This window comes from Calidris pugnax, unplaced genomic scaffold (assembly GCF_001431845.1).
Source record: "Calidris pugnax isolate Ruff unplaced genomic scaffold, ASM143184v1 scaffold72, whole genome shotgun sequence".
Taxonomy (NCBI): domain Eukaryota; kingdom Metazoa; phylum Chordata; class Aves; order Charadriiformes; family Scolopacidae; genus Calidris; species Calidris pugnax.
The window spans coordinates 813,618-834,074 of record NW_015090808.1 but is presented as its reverse complement, the minus strand read 5'-3'; the positions used below and the strand labels follow the sequence as shown (position 1 = coordinate 834,074).

The following is a 20,457-nucleotide window of genomic DNA, read 5'->3' as shown; positions in this document are numbered from 1 at the left end:
AAAAAAAAAAAAAAAAAAAAGAAAAAAAGAAAAAGTATGGTTTAGCCCAATTTGACTCTAGAGATAATTGTTGTTAGGAAGGAACTGTGGTTCAAGTGCTGCAGTACTTGAAAAATTGTAAATGAGTGCAGGAGCCTGCAGCTGGGAAGCTGCCAGGGCTGGGAGTTCAGAAACTACCAAAATAAAAGGCAGAGCCATGGGAGAGTGTGGCTGGAGTCAGGGTGACTTGACAACAGGTCATTGCTGGCCTTCTCGTCCATAAATGTGAAGAAACATCCCCCACTGGTTTAGGTGATAAAGATTTAAAAAAAACCACATTGTTTGAAGGAGTTGAAAATAAATATTTTGCACTGAGGGCTTGGGCTGAAGTGTTTCTGAGCAAAGCAGAAGCCGCTGGTCTGATACAAAGCCTTGTCCTTGAAATGTCTTCTCCAGGGTCACGTCAAAGTGGTGCGGTACCTGGTGAAAGAAGTGAACCAGTTCCCATCCGACTCGGAATGCATGAGATACATAGCCACCATTACTGATAAGGTAAGGTTGTAAGAATTCAATATTTGGGGAGGAATAGTGCTGTGTCTCAGGTTTAGAGTCGATGTTTTGAATGGCCATCGGCCTCCTGGCACACCAGCTTCAGCTGAAGGATGCGTCCCTTTGGAATTTGTCAGAAAAAAACCCATTGCAAAACCTGGGAACACGCAGTTACAGTAACTTTGTGTGCCTTAGTGCTGCAAAAACAGTGGGAAAGGTGGTGGTATTTGTTATCCGTGCTTGTTTTCCAGCGTTCTCCCAGCCATTACCTCACTCTGCTCCACTTTCCCCTTGTTGAACAAGTTTGCACAGAGTTTACAGTGGTTTTTGCAGCAGAGTGGAGGAAACAGAAGGAACTTCTGCTAAGAGTGTGTGTGAGCTTAAGTGTAAAGGTTCACAAAAAGAAAAAAGATTAAAAACATAATTAACAGTAATTTCTTATAGCATATTAGGCGTGCTGCTGCTCTTCCTTCTGGAGGTTCAGTTTCATTCGGTTTATCTTCAGCCCAGATGAATGAATGGGGTAAAAACTGCTTTATAATTTTTATCATTTATCGTTTACTTTATCATTTTAGGAGATGCTGAAGAAGTGCCACCTGTGTATGGAGTCAATCGTTCAAGCCAAAGATAGACAGGCTGCTGAGGCCAACAAAAATGCCAGCATTCTTTTAGAGGAGCTGGACTTGGAGAAGGCAAGTTGGGGAGGGTTTGAGCTGTGAAGACTTATTTGATAAAATTCCAGTTTCATGTTCCTTAAAGTTTATAAGATTGGTGAAAGCGTGTATTAAAGTCTAGGAGTGTGTGTAATTACTGTAACTGGGGTGTCCAGAGCCGTGTGTCTCGTTGCTCAGGTAATCTTTGAACTTCACTTTTTCAGAGAAATTGGATCAAGAAACTCTGATACAACTATTGTACCAAAAGAGGAATTTCTGAGTGTAATTTTTTTGTTGAGTGCATGGTAGATTTTCCCGTTAACATTGGTATGGATTTTAGGTCTAAACCCTGTTTTGTGTCTTAAATATTAAAAAAAGGTACTAATAACATTACTAGAACCCATAGGACTGTAGTAGAAATTTAATGGAAAAATCAAAGAACCAGTATAGTGTCACAAGAGCACGTGCTTTACGTTCAGACTTGCTGAAACCATTCTGTGCTCTGGTCTTGGAAAAGGAGACAGGGGTTGTTCGGGTTGTTCGCTGAGACTGACGAGGTTACACAAAGAGTCCAGAAAATACAACCTGGAAAACTCTGACTTCAGTTTACAGGGTGCCTGTCCTGTTTCTGTACTAACCTTCTGTTAAAATGAGTGAACAATCTGCTTGGGAGAACTAAATACATAAAAATACAGATCATAGAGAATTTAGCTTCTATTTTGTACATATGAGTCTCAAATGTAGCTTTCCAGGAAATACTTGTGTTCCTTGAAATGCATGGGACATCTTGTAATGCTGTTCCATCTGCTTGACTTGTAGCTGAGGGAAGAAAGCAGGAGACTGGCTTTGGCTGCCAAGAGAGAGAAAAGAAAGGAGAAAAGGAGGAAGAAGAAAGAAGAACAAAGACGAAAACTAGAAGAAATAGAGGCGAAAAATAAAGAGAATTTTGAACTTCAAGCTGCTCAGGAGAAAGAGAAGCTAAAAGCTGAAGGTGATTTAAAATAGTTGCCTTATTTTTGAAACATGGCCTTGATTTTATTCACAGTATTAAAAATGGCTTTTCTTGTCAAAACTTTCCTTTTGTTTACCTTTTCTGCTAAGCCTGTAGATCTGCGTGGGGGCTTTTTTGGTGTCTTTCTGTGGGAAGGAACTGGTAGCAGCAGTTTCAGGGAGAGTTATGGCTTAACTTTACCGTGGGGATGGTATTGGCTTGGCTTTGGGTTTTGTTTTTTTTTCATTTTCCAGGTCCCAATACTTGTAAAATGAGGTCAATTATTTTTTTTTTTAAGCTCACAAACCGAATGATGATGATTAGCTGAAAAAAATGGCAATATGGAAATTCCAAATATGTATCATTCTCTTCTTGCCCATCGAAACGTGGCTCTTTTGTGTCTTCTGGCCATGGGTTTGATGTGGTGTACTGGGAAATGCTTTTCACTGATTGTGCCCTCACTCTGAGATGCTGAAAGAAGAGACATGACAATTTTTTAATGTAGTTTCATACGCTTGCTTATGTCTCCTACTTGCTTGTGTCTGTCTTCCCATGCCTTAATTCCACTTCCCATTTGTTAAATTGCTGCTGCATTCATTTCAAGGAAAAGAATGGAGTTCTCTGAGTTTAGGATGAACAAGGGGGGAGGCTCCACAGTATGCATATATACTGTTTGTACAGATGTCCACACAAGCTTCCTCAAGGCAGCTGAATGAGCCCTGTTTTTTCTCTCTTCCCTCAGATGATCCCGAGGTCCCGATGGAGCCCCCGAGTGCCACCACCACCACCACCATAGGTATATCTGCAACTTGGACCACCTTAGCAGGGTCCCACGGGAAGAGGAACAACACCATCACCACGACCAGCTCCAAAAGGAAAAACAGGAAAAACAAAGTGACCCCTGACAACGTTCAGATTATATTTGATGACCAGCTCCCAATTTCCTATAGCCAACCGGAGAAAGTGAACGGCGAATCGAAGAGCAGCAGCACTAGTGAAAGTGGTGACAGTGACAATATGAGGATTTCCAGCTGTAGCGACGAGAGCAGCAATAGCAACAGCAGCCACAAAAGTGACAATCATTCTTCCACGGCCGTTACTAACACGCAGAGCAACAAAAAGCAGCCATCGGTTCTTGTCACTTGTCCGAAGGATGAGAGGAAAGCAGTTACCAGCAAATCATCCATCAAGTGAGTTGCTGTCACCACCAATGCTGCTGTCATAGGGTTATTGCCCTACTTCTTAGTAATACAGTGCTTTGGTGCTAAAAGAGAAAAATGGGTTGAGGGGGACTGGAGAATGGGTAAAACTCAAGTCATCCTTCCATTTTTTATTTTTTTTTACTGTATAATGACAATATTTAATTTCTTTTAAAGGTTGTCTGAAGTTATAAGTGAGGTGACGAGCAATTCCTTGTCTACTTGCACAAAGTCTGGTCCTTCTCCCCTTTCTTCTCCAAATGGAAAGCTAACCATTGCCAGTCCTAAACGTGGCCAGAAGAGGGAAGAAGGATGGAAGGAAGTGGTGAGAAGGTAAGCAAAATATTCCCCCCAAGTCCCCCTTGTTGATGTCCTTTTTCAAAATGATTTGTCTAGTGTAGCCCTCTGGGGGGTTACTGAATCACCACCTTCTCAGCAGAGCTGAGAGATGTCACAAAATGACTGCTGGGTGGATTGACTCATGAGTTATACCATTGTTTTGACCAATCTGCTCACCGCTTACTGCCATAGAAGCATTTCCCAATTAATTTCACTGAGAGTTGGAAGGGGACCATAGAGATCATCTAGTCCAACTCCCCTGCTAAAGCAGGACCACCCAGAGCATGTCAGATCATGCCACTCAGGACTGCATCCAGGCGGGTCTTGAAAATCTCCAAAGAAGGGGACTCCACACCCTCCCTGGGCAGCCTGTTCCAGGGCTCTGCCACCCTCACCGTGAAAAAGTTCTTCCTCATATTCAAGTGTAACCCTTTATGTTCCAACTTGTGCCCGTTGCCCCTTGTCCTCTCACTGGGAACCACTGAAAAGAGTCTGGTTCCCTCCTCCCTCAGCCCGCCCTTGAGATACTTGTAGGCATTAATAAGGTCTCCCCTCAGCCTTCTCTTCTCCAGACTAATGTTGTTAATTAATGTTGTTTCTTTTTTGTGTAGATCCAAGAAGGTTTCTGTTCCATCGACTGTAATTTCCAGAGTGATTGGCAGAGGAGGGTGTAACATCAACGCCATCCGCGAGTGCACGGGAGCGCACATAGACATCGACAAGCAGAAGGACAAAACTGGAGACAGAATAATAACCATCAGGTAAGCAGGCTGCTGGGTTTCCTGCTGCCAGGGGTGGTGGGAGGGGCTGTTGTAGAACACTTCTCTGTATAGAAAAATGAAAAGGCTTGACCTCACTGTCCCTTGAAAGATCACGTTGAGACAGTCAGTTCTCAGAGGCAGGGGAACTGCCAGTGGGGACTGTCGCGTGTGTACAAAGGAAGACTTGTGATAAGGTGAAGCATAAATGTTAGGATTCTGTGATGAGAGTTGTTTAGACATGGCTAAATATGTAGGAGTATTTAGGGAAGGAAACATTTTAACCTCTTGGGTCTTTTGGGACTTGAGAGTTTTCAACTTGAGCTTATTAAATAATGATTGGCAGTAAGAACATGCCAAGCTCAGCCTTCAGAGAGTTATTTTTCTGCCGGTGTTAGCATGACAGAAGACGGGCTGGATCGTGTGTCGGAGGTACTTTGCTATAATATATGTAAATGCTTAAGATGCACTTTCCCTTTCCTCTTTGCAGGGGTGGCACAGAATCAACAAGACAGGCCACGCAGTTGATCAATGCTCTGATTAAGGATCCCGATAAGGAAATCGATGAACTTATTCCAAAGAACCGTTTGAAAAGTTCAGCTGCGAACTCCAAAATAGGGTCCTCGACACCCGCCGCCACCACAGCTGCTAACAGTTCCCTCGTGGGCATCAAAGTCACCACCGTAGCTGCTTCGTCGACATCTCAGACTGCCTCCGCGCTCACCGTGCCTGCAATTTCCTCAGCGTCCACTCACAAAACCATCAAGAACCCCGTGAACAACGTGCGGCCTGGTTTCCAAGTCTCTCTCCCGTTAGCGTATCCTCCTCCGCAGTTTGCACACGCTTTACTGGCTGCTCAGACTTTCCAGCAGATCCGTCCGCCTCGGTTGCCCATGACCCACTTCGGAGGTACTTTCCCACCAGCTCAGTCCACGTGGGGTCCGTTCCCCGTCAGGCCCTTGAGCCCCGCAAGAGCTACCAACTCACCGAAACCTCACATGGTGCCTCGCCACAACAGCCAGAACAGCAGCGGCTCTCAGGTGAATTCAGCCAGTTCTTTGACGACGAGTCCGACGGTGACGACGAGTTCAGTGGCTTCTACTGTGCCTGGTTCTTCTGCGAATGGCAGCCCAAGCTCACCCTCGGTCAGAAGACAGCTTTTCGTCACGGTGGTGAAGACATCCAACGCCACGACGACCACGGTGACGACCACGGCGAGCAACACGAGCACAGCGCCCACCAACGCCACGTATCCAATTCCTACTGCCAAAGAACACTACCCCGCATCTTCCCCGTCATCTCCTTCTCCTCCCGCCCAGCCAGCGGGCGTTGCCAGGAGCAGTCCTTCCGACTGCACGGCCACCTCTCCCAATAAAGGTGCACCTTCGTCTGATCCGGAAGCGGGTAGTCCTCCAGCGGTGGAAACGAGCAGCTCGACCAGCAGTAGGCAGCCCAGTTCTGGTACCGGCACCTCATCCGCGCACCCTGCTCATCAGCAGCCTCCGGGAGCTCCTCTGCAAGAGGCACGACCCCCTCTTCAGCAACCTCAGGTTCCTGCACCAGATCCTCGCATGGTCGTGCCTCCAAATCTCGTGGCGACGAGCTCGGCTGCTCCTGTGGCAGGTCCAACCAACGCCCCGATGACCTACCCCATGTCTCAGACCTCCATGGGGTCTTCTCAGCCCGCGGCCAAGATGGAAACCCCGGCCATCCGACCGCCTGTCCACGGGACTGGGAGCGTCCATAAGAACCCAGCTCCTGTGCAAAACTCCTCTGTTGCAGTCCTCAACGTTAATCACATCAAAAGGCCCCACAGTGTTCCTTCTTCCGTGCAGCTTCCTTCTACCTTAAGTACACAAAGTGCTTCTCAGAATTCAGCCCATCCCGCAAACAAGTCCATGGGTAACAACTTCAGTGCTACCTTACCCTTTGGGCCCTTTAGTACGTTGTTTGAGAACAGTCCCACCTCTGCTCATGCCTTCTGGGGCGGTTCCGTCGTCTCCTCCCAGACGACGCCGGAATCTATGCTGTCAGGAAAGTCTTCATTTTTGCCAAATTCAGATCCTTTACATCAGTCGGATACTTCCAAAGCCCCAGGTTTTAGGCCACCGTTACAGAGGCCAGCTCCAAGTCCCTCAGGTAAGTCCCTGATTTGCCTTTGTACCTTAATAATGTACTTAAATAACCACCGCCTGTTTTTATTTTGACCACATAACACTTTCTGCCTCAGCTTTTGTGGCCATTCAGAGTAAATCGCCACCTTCCCTGCAGCAAAAGGTGCTGCAATACAATTTATCGCTAATTCTGTAAGCAAAGTTGAGTTCAGCTTCCTTGTAAGTGCCACCTGTCAAATCTAGTGACTATTTTGCAGCTGATGGACTTGATAAAAGTCGAGCCCAGGCATTCTTTTTGCCATTCCAGTCTACTCTCTTGTGATAGCCAAGATAATTAAACACTTTGCTGCTGTTTCCACCTCCCTTCCTGACCAGCAGCTCTTCTCTCCATGATAATGTGCTGCTTGGCCTGAGGCTGCAGAAAAGTATCCAGCATCTTCAGAGTGTTAGGGTGTTTAAAAATTGTTTTAATGTGAACTTGTAATAAGAGGTATGTTCTCTTTGCTACTAAATTTGGTCAAAAAACTTAATTTCACTGACTTCCTGACTTCTGTAGTGAGAAGTTCAGCCTTCAGCCCAACCAGAGGCTGAGGAGTTGGCACAGAACTTTTCTGTAGCTTCCAGAAAGTGCACACACAGTTCATACCATCTGGGCCTGTTTTGGTAGGGGCTGGGAGTGGTTTGTGTAGCTTTGGTTATGAATTGAGAGAGAAAACACTTAGTTTTTTCATATTTTGTGAGTATCATGATGTGGAGTAGCTTTCGAGGTGCTCTCTGTGAATTTTGCGTTTTGACTTGGGCACACTCTACACTGCCTATCGCTGTGAAATTATAAATTAAAATCTTCTGTCTCGTGCTTTATGAGCAGGAGAAAGACACAAGTGCCACAGCAGCTGGGTGGTAACAGGCTCCCTTAATAGTCTTTGAAACTTAAAATCCTATGCTTTTATTTTATCCCTTTCTTCACTGAGGAGAATATCAAGAGGGTAGCAATTCTTGTGTTTTGAATACCTTGGCTAATAGGTGCCATTTGGTCTTAATAAGACCAAGTTAAAGTTAAGAATAAGTTAAAATAGATCCTGGACTGGGGAAAAAATCCACTTGAGTGTTGATCATGATGTATATAGGCATTCTGTAAAATAAGAAAAAAAAAGGAAGAAGAGAGTTTTCACATGTTTAGTATTACTTCCACTGTTCTTGGTGCAAAATCATGTGTTCTAAACCTACAAAATTTAAGTTGCAGGTTAGTAAAATGCTCAATTTTCTCATGTGCAGTTATACCAGAATGTGTATTATATTCCTTGAATTTAGTTACATTCAAGACATGATAACATAAGCATCATTCTTGATTGGCATACCATCTGGGCCTGTTTTGGTAGGGGCTGGGAGTGGTTTGTGTAGCTTTGGTTATGAATTGAGAGAGAAAACACTTAGTTTTTTCATATTTTGTGAGTATCATGATGTGGAGTAGCTTTCGAGGTGCTCTCTGTGAATTTTGCGTTTTGACTTGGGCACACTCTACACTGCCTATCGCTGTGAAATTATAAATTAAAATCTTCTGTCTCGTGCTTTATGAGCAGGAGAAAGACACAAGTGCCACAGCAGCTGGGTGGTAACAGGCTCCCTTAATAGTCTTTGAAACTTAAAATCCTATGCTTTTATTTTATCCCTTTCTTCACTGAGGAGAATATCAAGAGGGTAGCAATTCTTGTGTTTTGAATACCTTGGCTAATAGGTGCCATTTGGTCTTAATAAGACCAAGTTAAAGTTAAGAATAAGTTAAAATAGATCCTGGACTGGGGAAAAAATCCACTTGAGTGTTGATCATGATGTATATAGGCATTCTGTAAAATAAGAAAAAAAAAGGAAGAAGAGAGTTTTCACATGTTTAGTATTACTTCCACTGTTCTTGGTGCAAAATCATGTGTTCTAAACCTACAAAATTTAAGTTGCAGGTTAGTAAAATGCTCAATTTTCTCATGTGCAGTTATACCAGAATGTGTATTATATTCCTTGAATTTAGTTACATTCAAGACGTGGTAAGATAAGCATCATCCTTGATTGACACACACAGCTCAACTGCTGCATATTGCCAAGACATCTCTTGGGGGAATTGGCAATGACCAGACCTGAAGAATTGATTAGATAAAAGTTTTCCTTTTAACTTATTTCCCTGATGTGGGCGACCTCTCCGCAGAGCCCCGGGGGTGACGTGTGCCTGTTTCTCTCCCAGGTATTGTCAGTATGGACTCCCCCTACGCTTCTGTGACCCCTTCTTCTACGCACCTGGGGAACTTCGCCTCCACGCTCTCGGGGGGTCAGATGTACGCGCCGGGGACGCCCCTGGGCGGAGCGCCCGCAGCTGCTAACTTCAACAGACAGCATTTCTCCCCGCTCAGTTTACTGCCTCCATGTTCATCAGCATCAAACGGTGAGTTTCAGGTTGTTAGATATGTTTTAAACCTGCATGCAATCCCACATTTTGAGATGAGATTTTGTCATGCGAGTTCTGCTCTCCACTGTGGGGCTTTTAGGGGGGTATGTTCTCTTTGCTACTAAATTTGGTCGAAAAACTTAATTTCACTGACTTCCTGACTTCTGTAGTGAGAAGTTCAGCCTTCAGCCCAACCAGAGGCTGAGGAGTTGGCACAGAACTTTTCTGTAGCTTCCAGAAAGTGTGCACGCAGTTCGTACCATCTGGGCCTGTTTTGGTAGGGGCTGGGAGTTGTTCATGTAGCTTTGGTTATGAATTGAGAGAGAAAACACTTAGTTTTTTCATATTTTGTGAATATCATGATGTGGAGTAGCTTTTGAGGTGCTCTCTGTGAGTTTTGCGTTTTGACTTGAGCACACTCTACGCTGCCTATTGCCGTGAAATTATAAATTAAAATCTTCTGTCTCGTGCTTTATGAGCAGGAGACACAAGTGCCACAGCAGCTGGGTGGTAACAAACTCCCTTAATAGTCTTTGAAACTTAAAATCCTAAGAATTTATTTTATCCCTTTCTTCACTGAGGAGAATATCAAGAGGGTAGTAGTTCTTGTGTTTTCAATACCTTGGCTAATAGGTGCCATTTGGTCTTAGTAAGACCAAGTTAAAGTTAAGAATAAGTTAAAATAGATCCTGGACTGGGGAAAAAATCCACTTCAGTGTTGCTTGTGGTGTATATAGACATTCTGTAAAATAAGAAAAAGGAAGGAGAGAGTCTTCAAATGTTTACCATTACTTCCACTGTTCTTGGCGCAAAATCATGTGTTCTAAACCTACAAAATTTAAGTTGCAGGTTAATAAAATGCTCGATTTTCTCATGTGCAGTTATACCAGAATGTGTATTATATTCCTTGAATTTAGTTACATTCAAGACATGATAACATAAGCATCATTCTTGATTGGCACACACAGCTCAACTGCTGCATATTGCCAAGACATCTCTTGGGGGAATTGGCAATGACCAGACCTGAAGAATTGATTAGATAAAAGTTTTCCTTTTAACTTATTTCCCTGATGTGGGCGACCTCTCCGCAGAGCCCCGGGGGTGACGTGTGCCTGTTTCTCTCCCAGGTATTGTCAGTATGGACTCCCCCTACGCTTCTGTGACCCCTTCTTCTACGCACCTGGGGAACTTCGCCTCCACGCTCTCGGGGGGTCAGATGTACGCGCCGGGGACGCCCCTGGGCGGAGCGCCCGCAGCTGCTAACTTCAACAGACAGCATTTCTCCCCGCTCAGTTTACTGCCTCCATGTTCATCAGCATCAAACGGTGAGTTTCAGGTTTTTAGATATGTTTTAAACCTGTGTGCAATCCCAGATTTTGAGATGAGATTTTCTCGTGCGAGTTCTACTCTCCAGTGTGGGGTTTTTAGGGACCCAAGGTCATGCTGTTGGAGAATTCCTCATTCCTGCTGCAGGTGACTTTGCCCTGTGGCTGTGCGTGACGTTCTTTTAGTCACCTTGCAAAGAAAAGCCTGGGTTTTATGGTTTGTGAAAGTAATACTCTGATAGATCCTGGACTGGGGAAAAAATCCACTTCAGTGTTGCTTGTGGTGTATATAGACATTCTGTAAAATAAGAAAAAGGAAGGAGAGAGTCTTCAAATGTTTACCATTACTTCCACTGTTCTTGGCGCAAAATCATGTGTTCTAAACCTACAAAATTTAAGTTGCAGGTTAATAAAATGCTCGATTTTCTCATGTGCAGTTATACCAGAATGTGTATTATATTCCTTGAATTTAGTTACATTCAAGACATGATAACATAAGCATCATTCTTGATTGGCACACACAGCTCAACTGCTGCATATTGCCAAGACATCTCTTGGGGGAATTGGCAATGACCAGACCTGAAGAATTGATTAGATAAAAGTTTTCCTTTTAACTTATTTCCCTGATGTGGGCGACCTCTCCGCAGAGCCCCGGGGGTGACGTGTGCCTGTTTCTCTCCCAGGTATTGTCAGTATGGACTCCCCCTACGCTTCTGTGACCCCTTCTTCTACGCACCTGGGGAACTTCGCCTCCACGCTCTCGGGGGGTCAGATGTACGCGCCGGGGACGCCCCTGGGCGGAGCGCCCGCAGCTGCTAACTTCAACAGACAGCATTTCTCCCCGCTCAGTTTACTGCCTCCATGTTCATCAGCATCAAACGGTGAGTTTCAGGTTGTTAGATATGTTTTAAACCTGCATGCAATCCCACATTTTGAGATGAGATTTTGTCATGCGAGTTCTGCTCTCCACTGTGGGGCTTTTAGGGGCCAAGGTCATGCTGTTGGAGAATTCCTCATTCCTGCTGCAGGTGACTTGTAAAATAAGAAAAAGGAAGGAGAGAGTCTTCAAATGTTTACCATTACTTCCACTGTTCTTGGCGCAAAATCATGTGTTCTAAACCTACAAAATTTAAGTTGCAGGTTAATAAAATGCTCGATTTTCTCATGTGCAGTTATACCAGAATGTGTATTATATTCCTTGAATTTAGTTACATTCAAGACATGATAACATAAGCATCATTCTTGATTGGCACACACAGCTCAACTGCTGCATATTGCCAAGACATCTCTTGGGGGAATTGGCAATGACCAGACCTGAAGAATTGATTAGATAAAAGTTTTCCTTTTAACTTATTTCCCTGATGTGGGCGACCTCTCCGCAGAGCCCCGGGGGTGACGTGTGCCTGTTTCTCTCCCAGGTATTGTCAGTATGGACTCCCCCTACGCTTCTGTGACCCCTTCTTCTACGCACCTGGGGAACTTCGCCTCCACGCTCTCGGGGGGTCAGATGTACGCGCCGGGGACGCCCCTGGGCGGAGCGCCCGCAGCTGCTAACTTCAACAGACAGCATTTCTCCCCGCTCAGTTTACTGCCTCCATGTTCATCAGCATCAAACGGTGAGTTTCAGGTTGTTAGATATGTTTTAAACCTGCATGCAATCCCACATTTTGAGATGAGATTTTGTCATGCGAGTTCTGCTCTCCACTGTGGGGCTTTTAGGGGCCAAGGTCATGCTGTTGGAGAATTCCTCATTCCTGCTGCAGGTGACTTTGCCCTGTGGCTGTGCGTGACGTTCTTTTTAGTCACCTTGCAAAGAAAAGCTTGTGTTTTATGGTTTGTGAAGGTAATACTCCAGGTGTGAGTTGTGTAAACCTTAGAATCATAGAATCATAGAATGGTTTGGGTTGGAAGGGACCTCAAAGATCATCGAGTTCCAACCCCCCTGCCCTGGGCAGGGACACCTCCCACTAGAGCAGGTTGCTAAAGGCCCCATCCAGCCTGACCTTGAACACTTCCAGGGATGGGGCAAGCACTTCCAGGGATGTTCCTTGTAACAGTCTTTCAGGAAAGCTGGCTCAGCAGTGGTGATGGCTTAGTTTTTCTGATGTCCTTAAAACAGAGCTGTGTCCTGTATTCCAGGAGAAGGTACTTGGGACAAGTTCTGGTACCTTCTTCCCCATTTAGCCCAGCAGTTTTGGCTACATAGCTGAGTTTTTTTGACAGGAAACAAATAAACTGTTGAGTGCTGGTGTATTCAGGAAACAAGTTAGTCTGATTTATTGGCAAAAATAATGACAAACAAAAGCCACAAAAAAACCCCACATAGAACAAATCAGGATTAAAAAAAGAGAAACAAATACAACCCAACAACAACAACATGGGTTTATTTCAGCTCTGCTTTTGCATATAATCCTCAAATCCGCTGTTGCTGATACACAGTAATGCTTAGTTAAGATTTGGAACCGTCTGTTGTCATCGGTTGTGGTGTGTGGCCAGTAGCTGAGCTGACAGGGCACAATAATCATTTTATGTAAGAGACTACATCCATGGCAAATGTCTCTGATCTGAAAGCAAAACGGCTTAGTTAAGATTTGGAACCGTCTGTTGTCACCGGTTGTGGTGTATGGCCAGTAGCTGAGCTGACGGGGCACGATAATCATTTTATGTAAGACTACATCCATGGTGAATGGTCTCTGATCTGAAAGCAAAACCATTAAAATGATGCTGAAGTGTTTGCTGGATGAATCTGGCGTGAAACTACCCATTTTCATTTGTTGGATGCATGGCTGGGCATTAAAGGATGGGTTGGTGGTGCCTTGAGAGGGTCTGGCTGCTGTTCCTAAGCGCTCTCTTTGCTGTTCCTGCAGAGTCTCCTGCTCAGTCGGTGTCTTCTGGAGTACGAGCGCCATCTCCCACCCCCTCAGCCGTGTCCTTGGGATCAGAGAAGCCCAGTACTGTTTCTCAGGACAGAAAAGTTCCTGTCCCCATTGGGACCGAACGCTCTGCACGTATTAGACAAACTGGAACTTCCACCCCCTCTGTCATCGGGAGCAATTTAGCTGCTCCGGTGGGACACAGTGGGATCTGGTCCTTCGAAGGTATAGGTGGTAATCAAGGTATGTGTGTTCATAGATATCCTTTAGCTTGCAATTAACCACGACGTTGGGGTTTCCTAATGCCTTGGAGCTGGAGGAGGGTGGAGAAGGGAGTGCCTCAAAATGTAGGAGTGCTCTTTGCGAAGGAGTTGGAGCAGGTACTTCTCTTTGCCTTCCTGTCCACTTAAGTATGATTTAACCAAGGTCTCAGAAAACCTCAGAGGTTCTGAAACACCTCAGCTGTGAAGGTTTGTTGCTTAAAGCAAGAAATATCAGGGTTTACAGGGGTGAACTCAGTGAGGATCATTGGGTTTAGGAAGAGGGGAAATGAAGACATCTCAAGATAACTGTATATTTTGTTTCTGTTGATAAACAGATTATTTCGTACAAGAGGAGATAATGTATAACTTTAATTTGTAGTCAAGATAGAGCTTTTTGTGCTGAGGATCGTGTAGTTTATGTCCTCATGAATGTGTTCCAGCTCTCATAGTGTTCCAGCTACATTTGAGTTTTCCTCTTTCTGGCCATGCCATTTGCATTTTACTGACACAAGGCTCTTGGTTCTCCTGTACTCACATAGAATTCAAGATTTCAGAACTCATGAAAAACTTAAGTTACTGATGGGACAGCTTTTCTCAGCAAATGCTTCAGGAGTCTTAGATGCAATTTTTTTTTTTCCCAGTGGGTTTTGGGGTTGGGTTTTTTGTTTGTTTTGGGTTTTTTTCTGCCTGTGCTGATGGGGAGGGAATGGTGAGACCACACTGGACAGTACTTCTGGAGGTCGTGCCCGCCTCCTGCACAGAGTGGGATTTGCTGCAAGGTCGGCCCGGGTTGCTCAGGGCTTTATCCACTCTGATCTTGAAAACCTCTGAGGATGGAAACTGCTCAAGGTCTCTGAACAACCTGTTCCCCTGCATGGCTGAGGAGCCCAAACAGCTTAAGGTTTTGATAGGCTGGCTGTCTACATGCTCTGCATGCCATCAGTATCTCTCCTGGGTGGTTTTTCCCCAAATATAAAACAGGATTTATCCAAACCTTTTTTCACTTCATTTAGTGCTGTTTTCCCCACCTGCCTAGTGAGAATCTGTGCATCATTAGGGCTTTAGAAACTGAGTATCTTTATTTGCAATGTCCAGGTGTAAAAGTTGCCCTTTCTGTCTTGTCTGGGCTTTCAGAATGCTGCTGGCTTTCTGCTTACTGCAGTTAATCTAACATTTTGATTTTTCTATTCAGAATGGGATTGGCTCTTCTCTGGGTATTGGGATGGCTTAGGAATGTTTCTGTGTTCCTCTCTGCCCCTCCAAATATAATTGCCCTATGTTTTATTTTGACAAATTGCCTTTCTGGAGGTCTGAGCCTGGAACTGCAGTAGCAACACCAAGCTGCCTTTAATGAATTCACGTAATGGAACATGAGCTGGTTGTTTTCTAGTTTTGCTTTTCAGAAGTACTTCTCTGTCTCTTAGTTCATTAAATAATTCTTGAAGGGATGGTAATGAAGAGGAGCAAATAGCCTTTGTAGCACACCCCTTTCACAGCACCAAACGCACGAGGAATTCAGGTTTTTGGAGGAGTTAGCACAAAAGCCAGCTTTCCCTTTCAAACGAAGGGAAGTTGCAGAGGTGATGCTGGGGTTGGATATAAGTGCTCAAAACTCCTTGTGCTGGCTCAGGGTTCCTGCTGCAGAGTAAATTTAACGTGCAGGTGCCATTCCTGATGCTCTCCATCCTGAGGTTTTAATGCTGGTGGATCATAGAATCATTGAGGTTGGAAGAGACCCTTGGGATCATCGAGTCCAACCATCTCCCCTACTCTACAAAGTCCTCCCCTACACCATATCCCTCAGCACTGCATCTAAACGGCCCTTAAACACAGCCAGGGATGGGGACTCCCCCCCCTCCCTGGGCAGCCTGTTCCAATGCCCGACCACTCTTTCGGTGAAAAATTCCTTCCTAATGTTCAGTCTAACCCTCCCCTGTTGGAGCTTGAAGCCGTTCCCTCTCGTTCTATTGTTAATTACCTGTGAGAAGAGACCAGCACCAACCTCTCTACAGTGGCCTTTCAAGTAGTTGTAGAGAGTGATGAGGTCTCCCCTCAGCCTCCTCTTCCTCACACTAAACAGCCCCAGCTCCTTCAGCCGCTCTTCATATGATTAGTCTTCTAGGCCCTTCACTAGTTTTGTTGCCCTCCTCTGCAGAGGAACCATCAGCAGAGCAAAAGTCACTTAGAGAAAGGTCACAGTGTGCAGCCAGGCTGGGAAGGGGTGCTGGTGTGTAACGCTGTGGCTGTGTCCTTGTTGTTGTCAGACAAAGTGGACTGGTGTCACAGCGGGATGGGCAGCCACATGATCCACAGGCCCATGTCGGACCCGGGGGTCTTCTCGCACCAAGCCATGGAGAGAGACAGCGCGGGCATCGTAACGCCTTCCGGTACATTCCATCAGCCCCTTCCTGCAGGATACATGGACTTCCCAAAAGTCGGGGTAATGACCACTTCTTGCCCTTGCTCAGCGCGGTACAGCCCCATTTCAATGTCAGCGTGGGGCGAGGAACCACACGGGGGGGTGGCTCACTGCACAGTAGAGCAGGCATAAGGCAAAACACTAATTAGCCTTCACGGTATTGCAGAAGCCTAAGTCTAATCAAAAATAACTTGTCTCTGATGTAATAAATATATGCATAGAAAGGCTTTTCTTAAATCCAGACGTGTCATTACTGCTTTAAGATGGAGAGTTTCTCTGACAGATTCCCCTTTTGTCATTGTGTGTGTGCAGCAGTCCCAGTGTTTGTGAATACATCCTGATTGTTGCTTTTCCTCCCCCCAGGGTATGCCTTTCTCTGTGTATGGGAACGCGATGATGCCTCCTGTAGCCCCCATCGCAGATGGTACTGGAGGCCCTATCTTCAACGGGCCTCATGCTGCTGACCCATCTTGGAACTCGCTGATAAAGATGGTTTCAAATTCCACAGAAAACAACGGGCCTCAGACGGTAATCTTTCCAGTTTTACAGTCACGATTTTGTTTTAACTTCAGAAACAGGGTGGTGAAGATAAAGCCCGAGCTGTTAGAAAGTGGGAAAATACAGTTGTCCTGGTTTGAGGTCTCTTGGCTGGTCTCTAAGGAGCTGATAGAGCCCCCCCCCACCCCTGACTCACTGCAGCACCGAGTGCTGTACCTGCTTCCTGACAGCTTCTAAATATTAGACATCTCTCCAAAAATAAGTTTTCAGTTGTCCCGAGAAGAAATCAGCATGGCTGGGTTACTGGAATTCAAAGGAATGGGCTGTAGTGACTCCTGTCTATGCATCTGTGCTTGAGGATGGGGAAGCTTTCTTCCAGCTGAGCTCAGAGAAGCTGCCTGTTTAATCAGACACCAGGTTAATTACTGCAGATCAGCTTTTGTTGATTGTAGGCAAGCCTGCATACAAAAGATAGTTTTACACAGTGTATTTTACATGATTTCTGTCTGTCCTTTTTCTGGATTTGGGAAAATGCAGTCAGAAAGGCCATTTATTTGCTGTTCTGTAAGCTTTCCCTTCCCAAAGGATGGCTGCTGGGCTCTGGGAGGGGTGATGTCCCCCCCTGTGTTGGGAGTTCACCTTGCGAGGGAGCACATAGCTCTTCTCTCTGCTCCTCCCATCTCTCCTGGGCTGTGGGCTCGGCCACTAAACACGATTTAGGGATAGGGATTGTGTTAAGGGCAACGAAGCTGGTGAGGGGTCTGGAGCACAAGTCTTACGAGGAGAGGCTGAGGGAACTGGGGTTGTTCAGTCTGGGGAAGAGGAGACTGAGGGGAGACCTTATCGCTCTGTACAAGTACCTGAAAGGAAGCTGTAAAGAGACGGGGGTCGGTCTCTTCTCCCAAGTTACAGATGATAGGACAAGGGGTAATGGCTTCAAATTATGCCAGGGGAAATTCAGGTTAGATATTAGGAAACATTTCTTTACTGAAAGGGTTGTCAGGCATTGGAATGGGCTGCCCAGGGACGTGGTGGAGTCACCATCCCTGGAGGTATTTAAGAAACGTGTAGACATGGTTCTTCAGGGCATGCTCTAGTGCCCAAGATTATTGGTTTGTCGTGGGCTGCTGAGTGGGTGGGTGATGGATTTTTGGTTTGGTTGTTGTTGTGTGTTTAGGTGGTGTGGTGGTCTGTTTGTTTGGGGTTTTTTTGGTTTTTTTGGTTTGGTTTTTTTTTTTTTTTTGGTTTTTTTTTGTGGTTGGACTCGATGATCTCTGAGGTCCCTTCCAACCACCACAATTCTGTGATTCTGTGATTCTGTGTTCCCCTAAACCTCGTGTTCATACTCAGCCAGCAACTCGTATTTAATGGATCATCAGTAGCTCCTGTTACACTACATCCTGTGTTTATTTGGAATTACACAGTGAGCTCTGTTACACTGTAATTACATGAAGATATTTCTGGAGTGTGTTTGCTGGGGAATGACCAGAGCTGGGAGCTGCTGTCTGCAGCCATTTTTCCTGTGGAACAGTAAACTAACTGTTACATCAGTGTTGTGATGCTGGAGGAACTGGTGGCCATAAATAGCGCTGATTTCTCTCTTCGGTTTTGCTGTGAAAGACAGCAGTCAGGCGGGGTGACTATTTTTTTGCACTAAGTAGAAAGGAAGAGGAAGATGGACCTTTTGGCCAAGGTGGAAAAGTACAGGCAGAAAGACCGAAACCCTCACTTCCCTCTTTTCTCCCTGGAATTCCATCAGGATAAAAGAAGTGCTGAAAGGAGCTCGGTGCAGTTTGATGATTGATTGCCACCTTGTGTGTAGTTTTATGACTTCTGAGCTGTTCTGTTAAATGAAGCCTTCTCTTCCAGGTGTGGACTGGAACTTGGACACCTCACATGAACAGCGTGCATATGAACCAACTGGGCTGAGTGGGATCAACGTGCGAGCCTCCAGATTCCCTTTTTTGCAGAGGAAAAAACACAAAACGGCAGAAACAGTTTATGTGCTCCCAGATCATTCTACTGATGTGCTTGACTGAAGTGTGTAGGCTTTTTGCAGAAGAACTTACTAACTGACCTTTTTCTGTGAACATTGTGACCGCCCATTCCCCACCATCATACGTTTCAACTTAGTTAGCCTTTCTTCTTTCCTTTCCTCTTTTTTTTTTTTTTTTGACATAACTTTCTGTTGAAGCTGTTCTTTGGCTGGTTGGTTTTAGTACTGTAAACTGCTTCTGAGCAAACACAGAAATTTAGCAAAATTATGTAAACTTGATCCTGAAGTTTTAGAATGGCAAATAAATGTACAATTGTTTACATAACAAATGGCTAAGCAGAAAGTAAATTTCAATATGTCAGTATAGAGGCTCTACTTTATGTAGACTTAAATTAATGTGAGATATGTACCTTCATATTCAGAAATCTGGATGTTTCCTTCATACATTAAACTATTAATAAGCATAACTTTTCTACTTGTGTAATTTAAGTACATTATAAAAAAAAGAAAAAAAAAAAGGGGCATTATCAGCGGGCTTTTATCCCAATGTCTGTTGGATTTTGTCAGTTGTAATCAGATATTAAGAGTTTCCATTTTCCTTCTGGGAAAGGCTCTTCAGCAACAAGCTCCTGAGAAAACAGCCTTTTGGCACACTGGGAGTCACCTCCACGCTGACCTCCCCTACTTGCCCAGTAAACGTGGTAAATGTATCACGCTGCAGCGTCTATTAAAAATTATTCTTACAGTTGGGTTGGTGCAGCGAGGTCTGTTCTGTTCCTCTGGCTCCTTCCTTTTCCTGGCAAAAGTCATTCCAGAGCATCAATCCTTAGTGAGTATTAGTTCGAGGAGTAAAACTGTCAACTTGCAGTTTCAGCAGAATTTCTCTGCTGAAAACCGGCTGCAGGGAAGGGCTTATTTCAGAGTCAGTGGCTTTGTTCTGGTGTAGGCCGTTGTCTTGCTCTGAGCTGGTTTGCTGCCCTCAGAAGGTTTATTTGGAAAAGTCCAAGTGAGAATTTCCTTATCTGGGGAAGAAATGTCCCAGATGAGTTAAAGGATTTGCTGTTAAGAAGTGCTGTTTTGTACCTATTCCGGTCCTCCTTTGGAAGGCAGATAAAAACCCACTTGTCCAAAGAAACCTGCTGCCTTTGAAATGCTGTGGTGTCCCGAAGGTTTGTGCACACTGAGGTCCATAGACAGGCCCTTCGGTGATGCTCTGAGATAAAAGTAAGCTCCTTTTCCCAGCTGTCTGATCACTGAAAACGCATTGTGTAAAGAACTGGTTATAGCAAAATGGACACCAAAGTGAAGGATCGGTAAGACAAATTATTGAAGTTCCACTTCAGCATGTTCCTGTGAGTGGGGAATTAAGCCCTTCCAGTTTGCTCTGTGACCCTTAGCCCTCTGCTAGATTTTTTTTGCTTAATCTTTCAGTGCTATTAAGGATTATTTGCATTCTTATTCGGAAATAATCCTATGGAGAAATGGTGCTCACTATTCATTGCAACTATAAATTCTGTGGGGCAAAAGACCAGAGTTCCTTACCTATATTCTGTTGACTTGAAAAATCCAAGCTGTGGCCAGGGCCCCAGGCTGGATGGGGCCTTTGTGGCACCTGGATTGTTCCTGGGAACCCTGGGCCTTTGGAGGTGTCTGTACCAGGAACACGGTTATTCCTTAGATACCTTTTTTTTTTTTTTTAAAATATTTCAGATGTAATGCTTTTTATTTGACCAATAAAAAAAAAAAAGAAACATGCTCTTGTGAGACCTGGCAGGTCTTTATTTAAGGAAGAGGAACCAAGCCCTGTCGGGGCTGGTGCTGTGTGTTGGAGGTGGGCACGGCGGAGCCCTCAGCAGCAGCACCTGCCGCCTGAGGCGTTTCTGTGCTGCTTCTTACGCTGGCAGAGGTGAGTAGCCCCCAGTCCAGGTGCCGCAGGTTGCAACACCCTGGGCGCAGCTGCTAATGAGGAATTTGTTAATTAATTGCCGATGGCGGCTGTAGGGGGGGCGGTCCTGCCCTTCTTCTTCATGCCCGCAACCAAGATGGCGGCCGGGGCGGGGCGCGCTC

At 45.1% G+C, this 20,457-nt stretch overlaps 2 protein-coding genes across 2 annotated transcripts in view; both read left to right on the top strand.

Annotated features, from left to right (window-relative positions):
- Window positions 1-2,079: 2,079 nt before the first annotated feature.
- On the top strand, window positions 2,080-18,857 carry LOC106885847 (ankyrin repeat domain-containing protein 17-like). Its single transcript, XM_014938352.1, has 10 exons — window positions 2,080-2,172; window positions 2,915-3,362; window positions 3,549-3,704; window positions 4,322-4,471; window positions 4,959-6,607; window positions 8,816-9,013; window positions 13,209-13,457; window positions 15,742-15,917; window positions 16,260-16,424; window positions 18,264-18,857. Exons 2-10 carry the CDS (start codon window positions 2,932-2,934, stop codon window positions 18,321-18,323), a joined length of 3,234 nt encoding a protein of 1,077 aa, XP_014793838.1. The 5' UTR covers window positions 2,080-2,172; window positions 2,915-2,931; the 3' UTR covers window positions 18,324-18,857.
- Window positions 18,858-19,680: 823 nt separating this feature from the next.
- LOC106885830 (mitochondrial inner membrane protein COX18) overlaps window positions 19,681-20,457 on the top strand; it is a 6,253-nt gene continuing 5,476 nt past the window's right edge. Inside the window, exons 1-2 of the mRNA XM_014938334.1 lie at window positions 19,681-19,703; window positions 20,178-20,296. Coding sequence (XP_014793820.1) covers window positions 19,681-19,703; window positions 20,178-20,296 — 142 coding nt within the window. The remainder of the gene's footprint in view (window positions 19,704-20,177; window positions 20,297-20,457) is intronic.

Bases quoted from the DNA above. Each gene is read 5' to 3' on its own strand.
- LOC106885847 (XM_014938352.1), top strand. From the start codon at position 2,932: ATGGAGCCCCCGAGTGCCACCACCACCACCACCATAGGTATATCTGCA. The intron at 6,608-8,815 runs GTAAGTCCCTGA...TTTCTCTCCCAG, and splicing joins GCCAGCTCCAAGTCCCTCAG to GTATTGTCAGTATGGACTCC. The intron at 9,014-13,208 runs GTGAGTTTCAGG...CTGTTCCTGCAG, and splicing joins ATGTTCATCAGCATCAAACG to AGTCTCCTGCTCAGTCGGTG.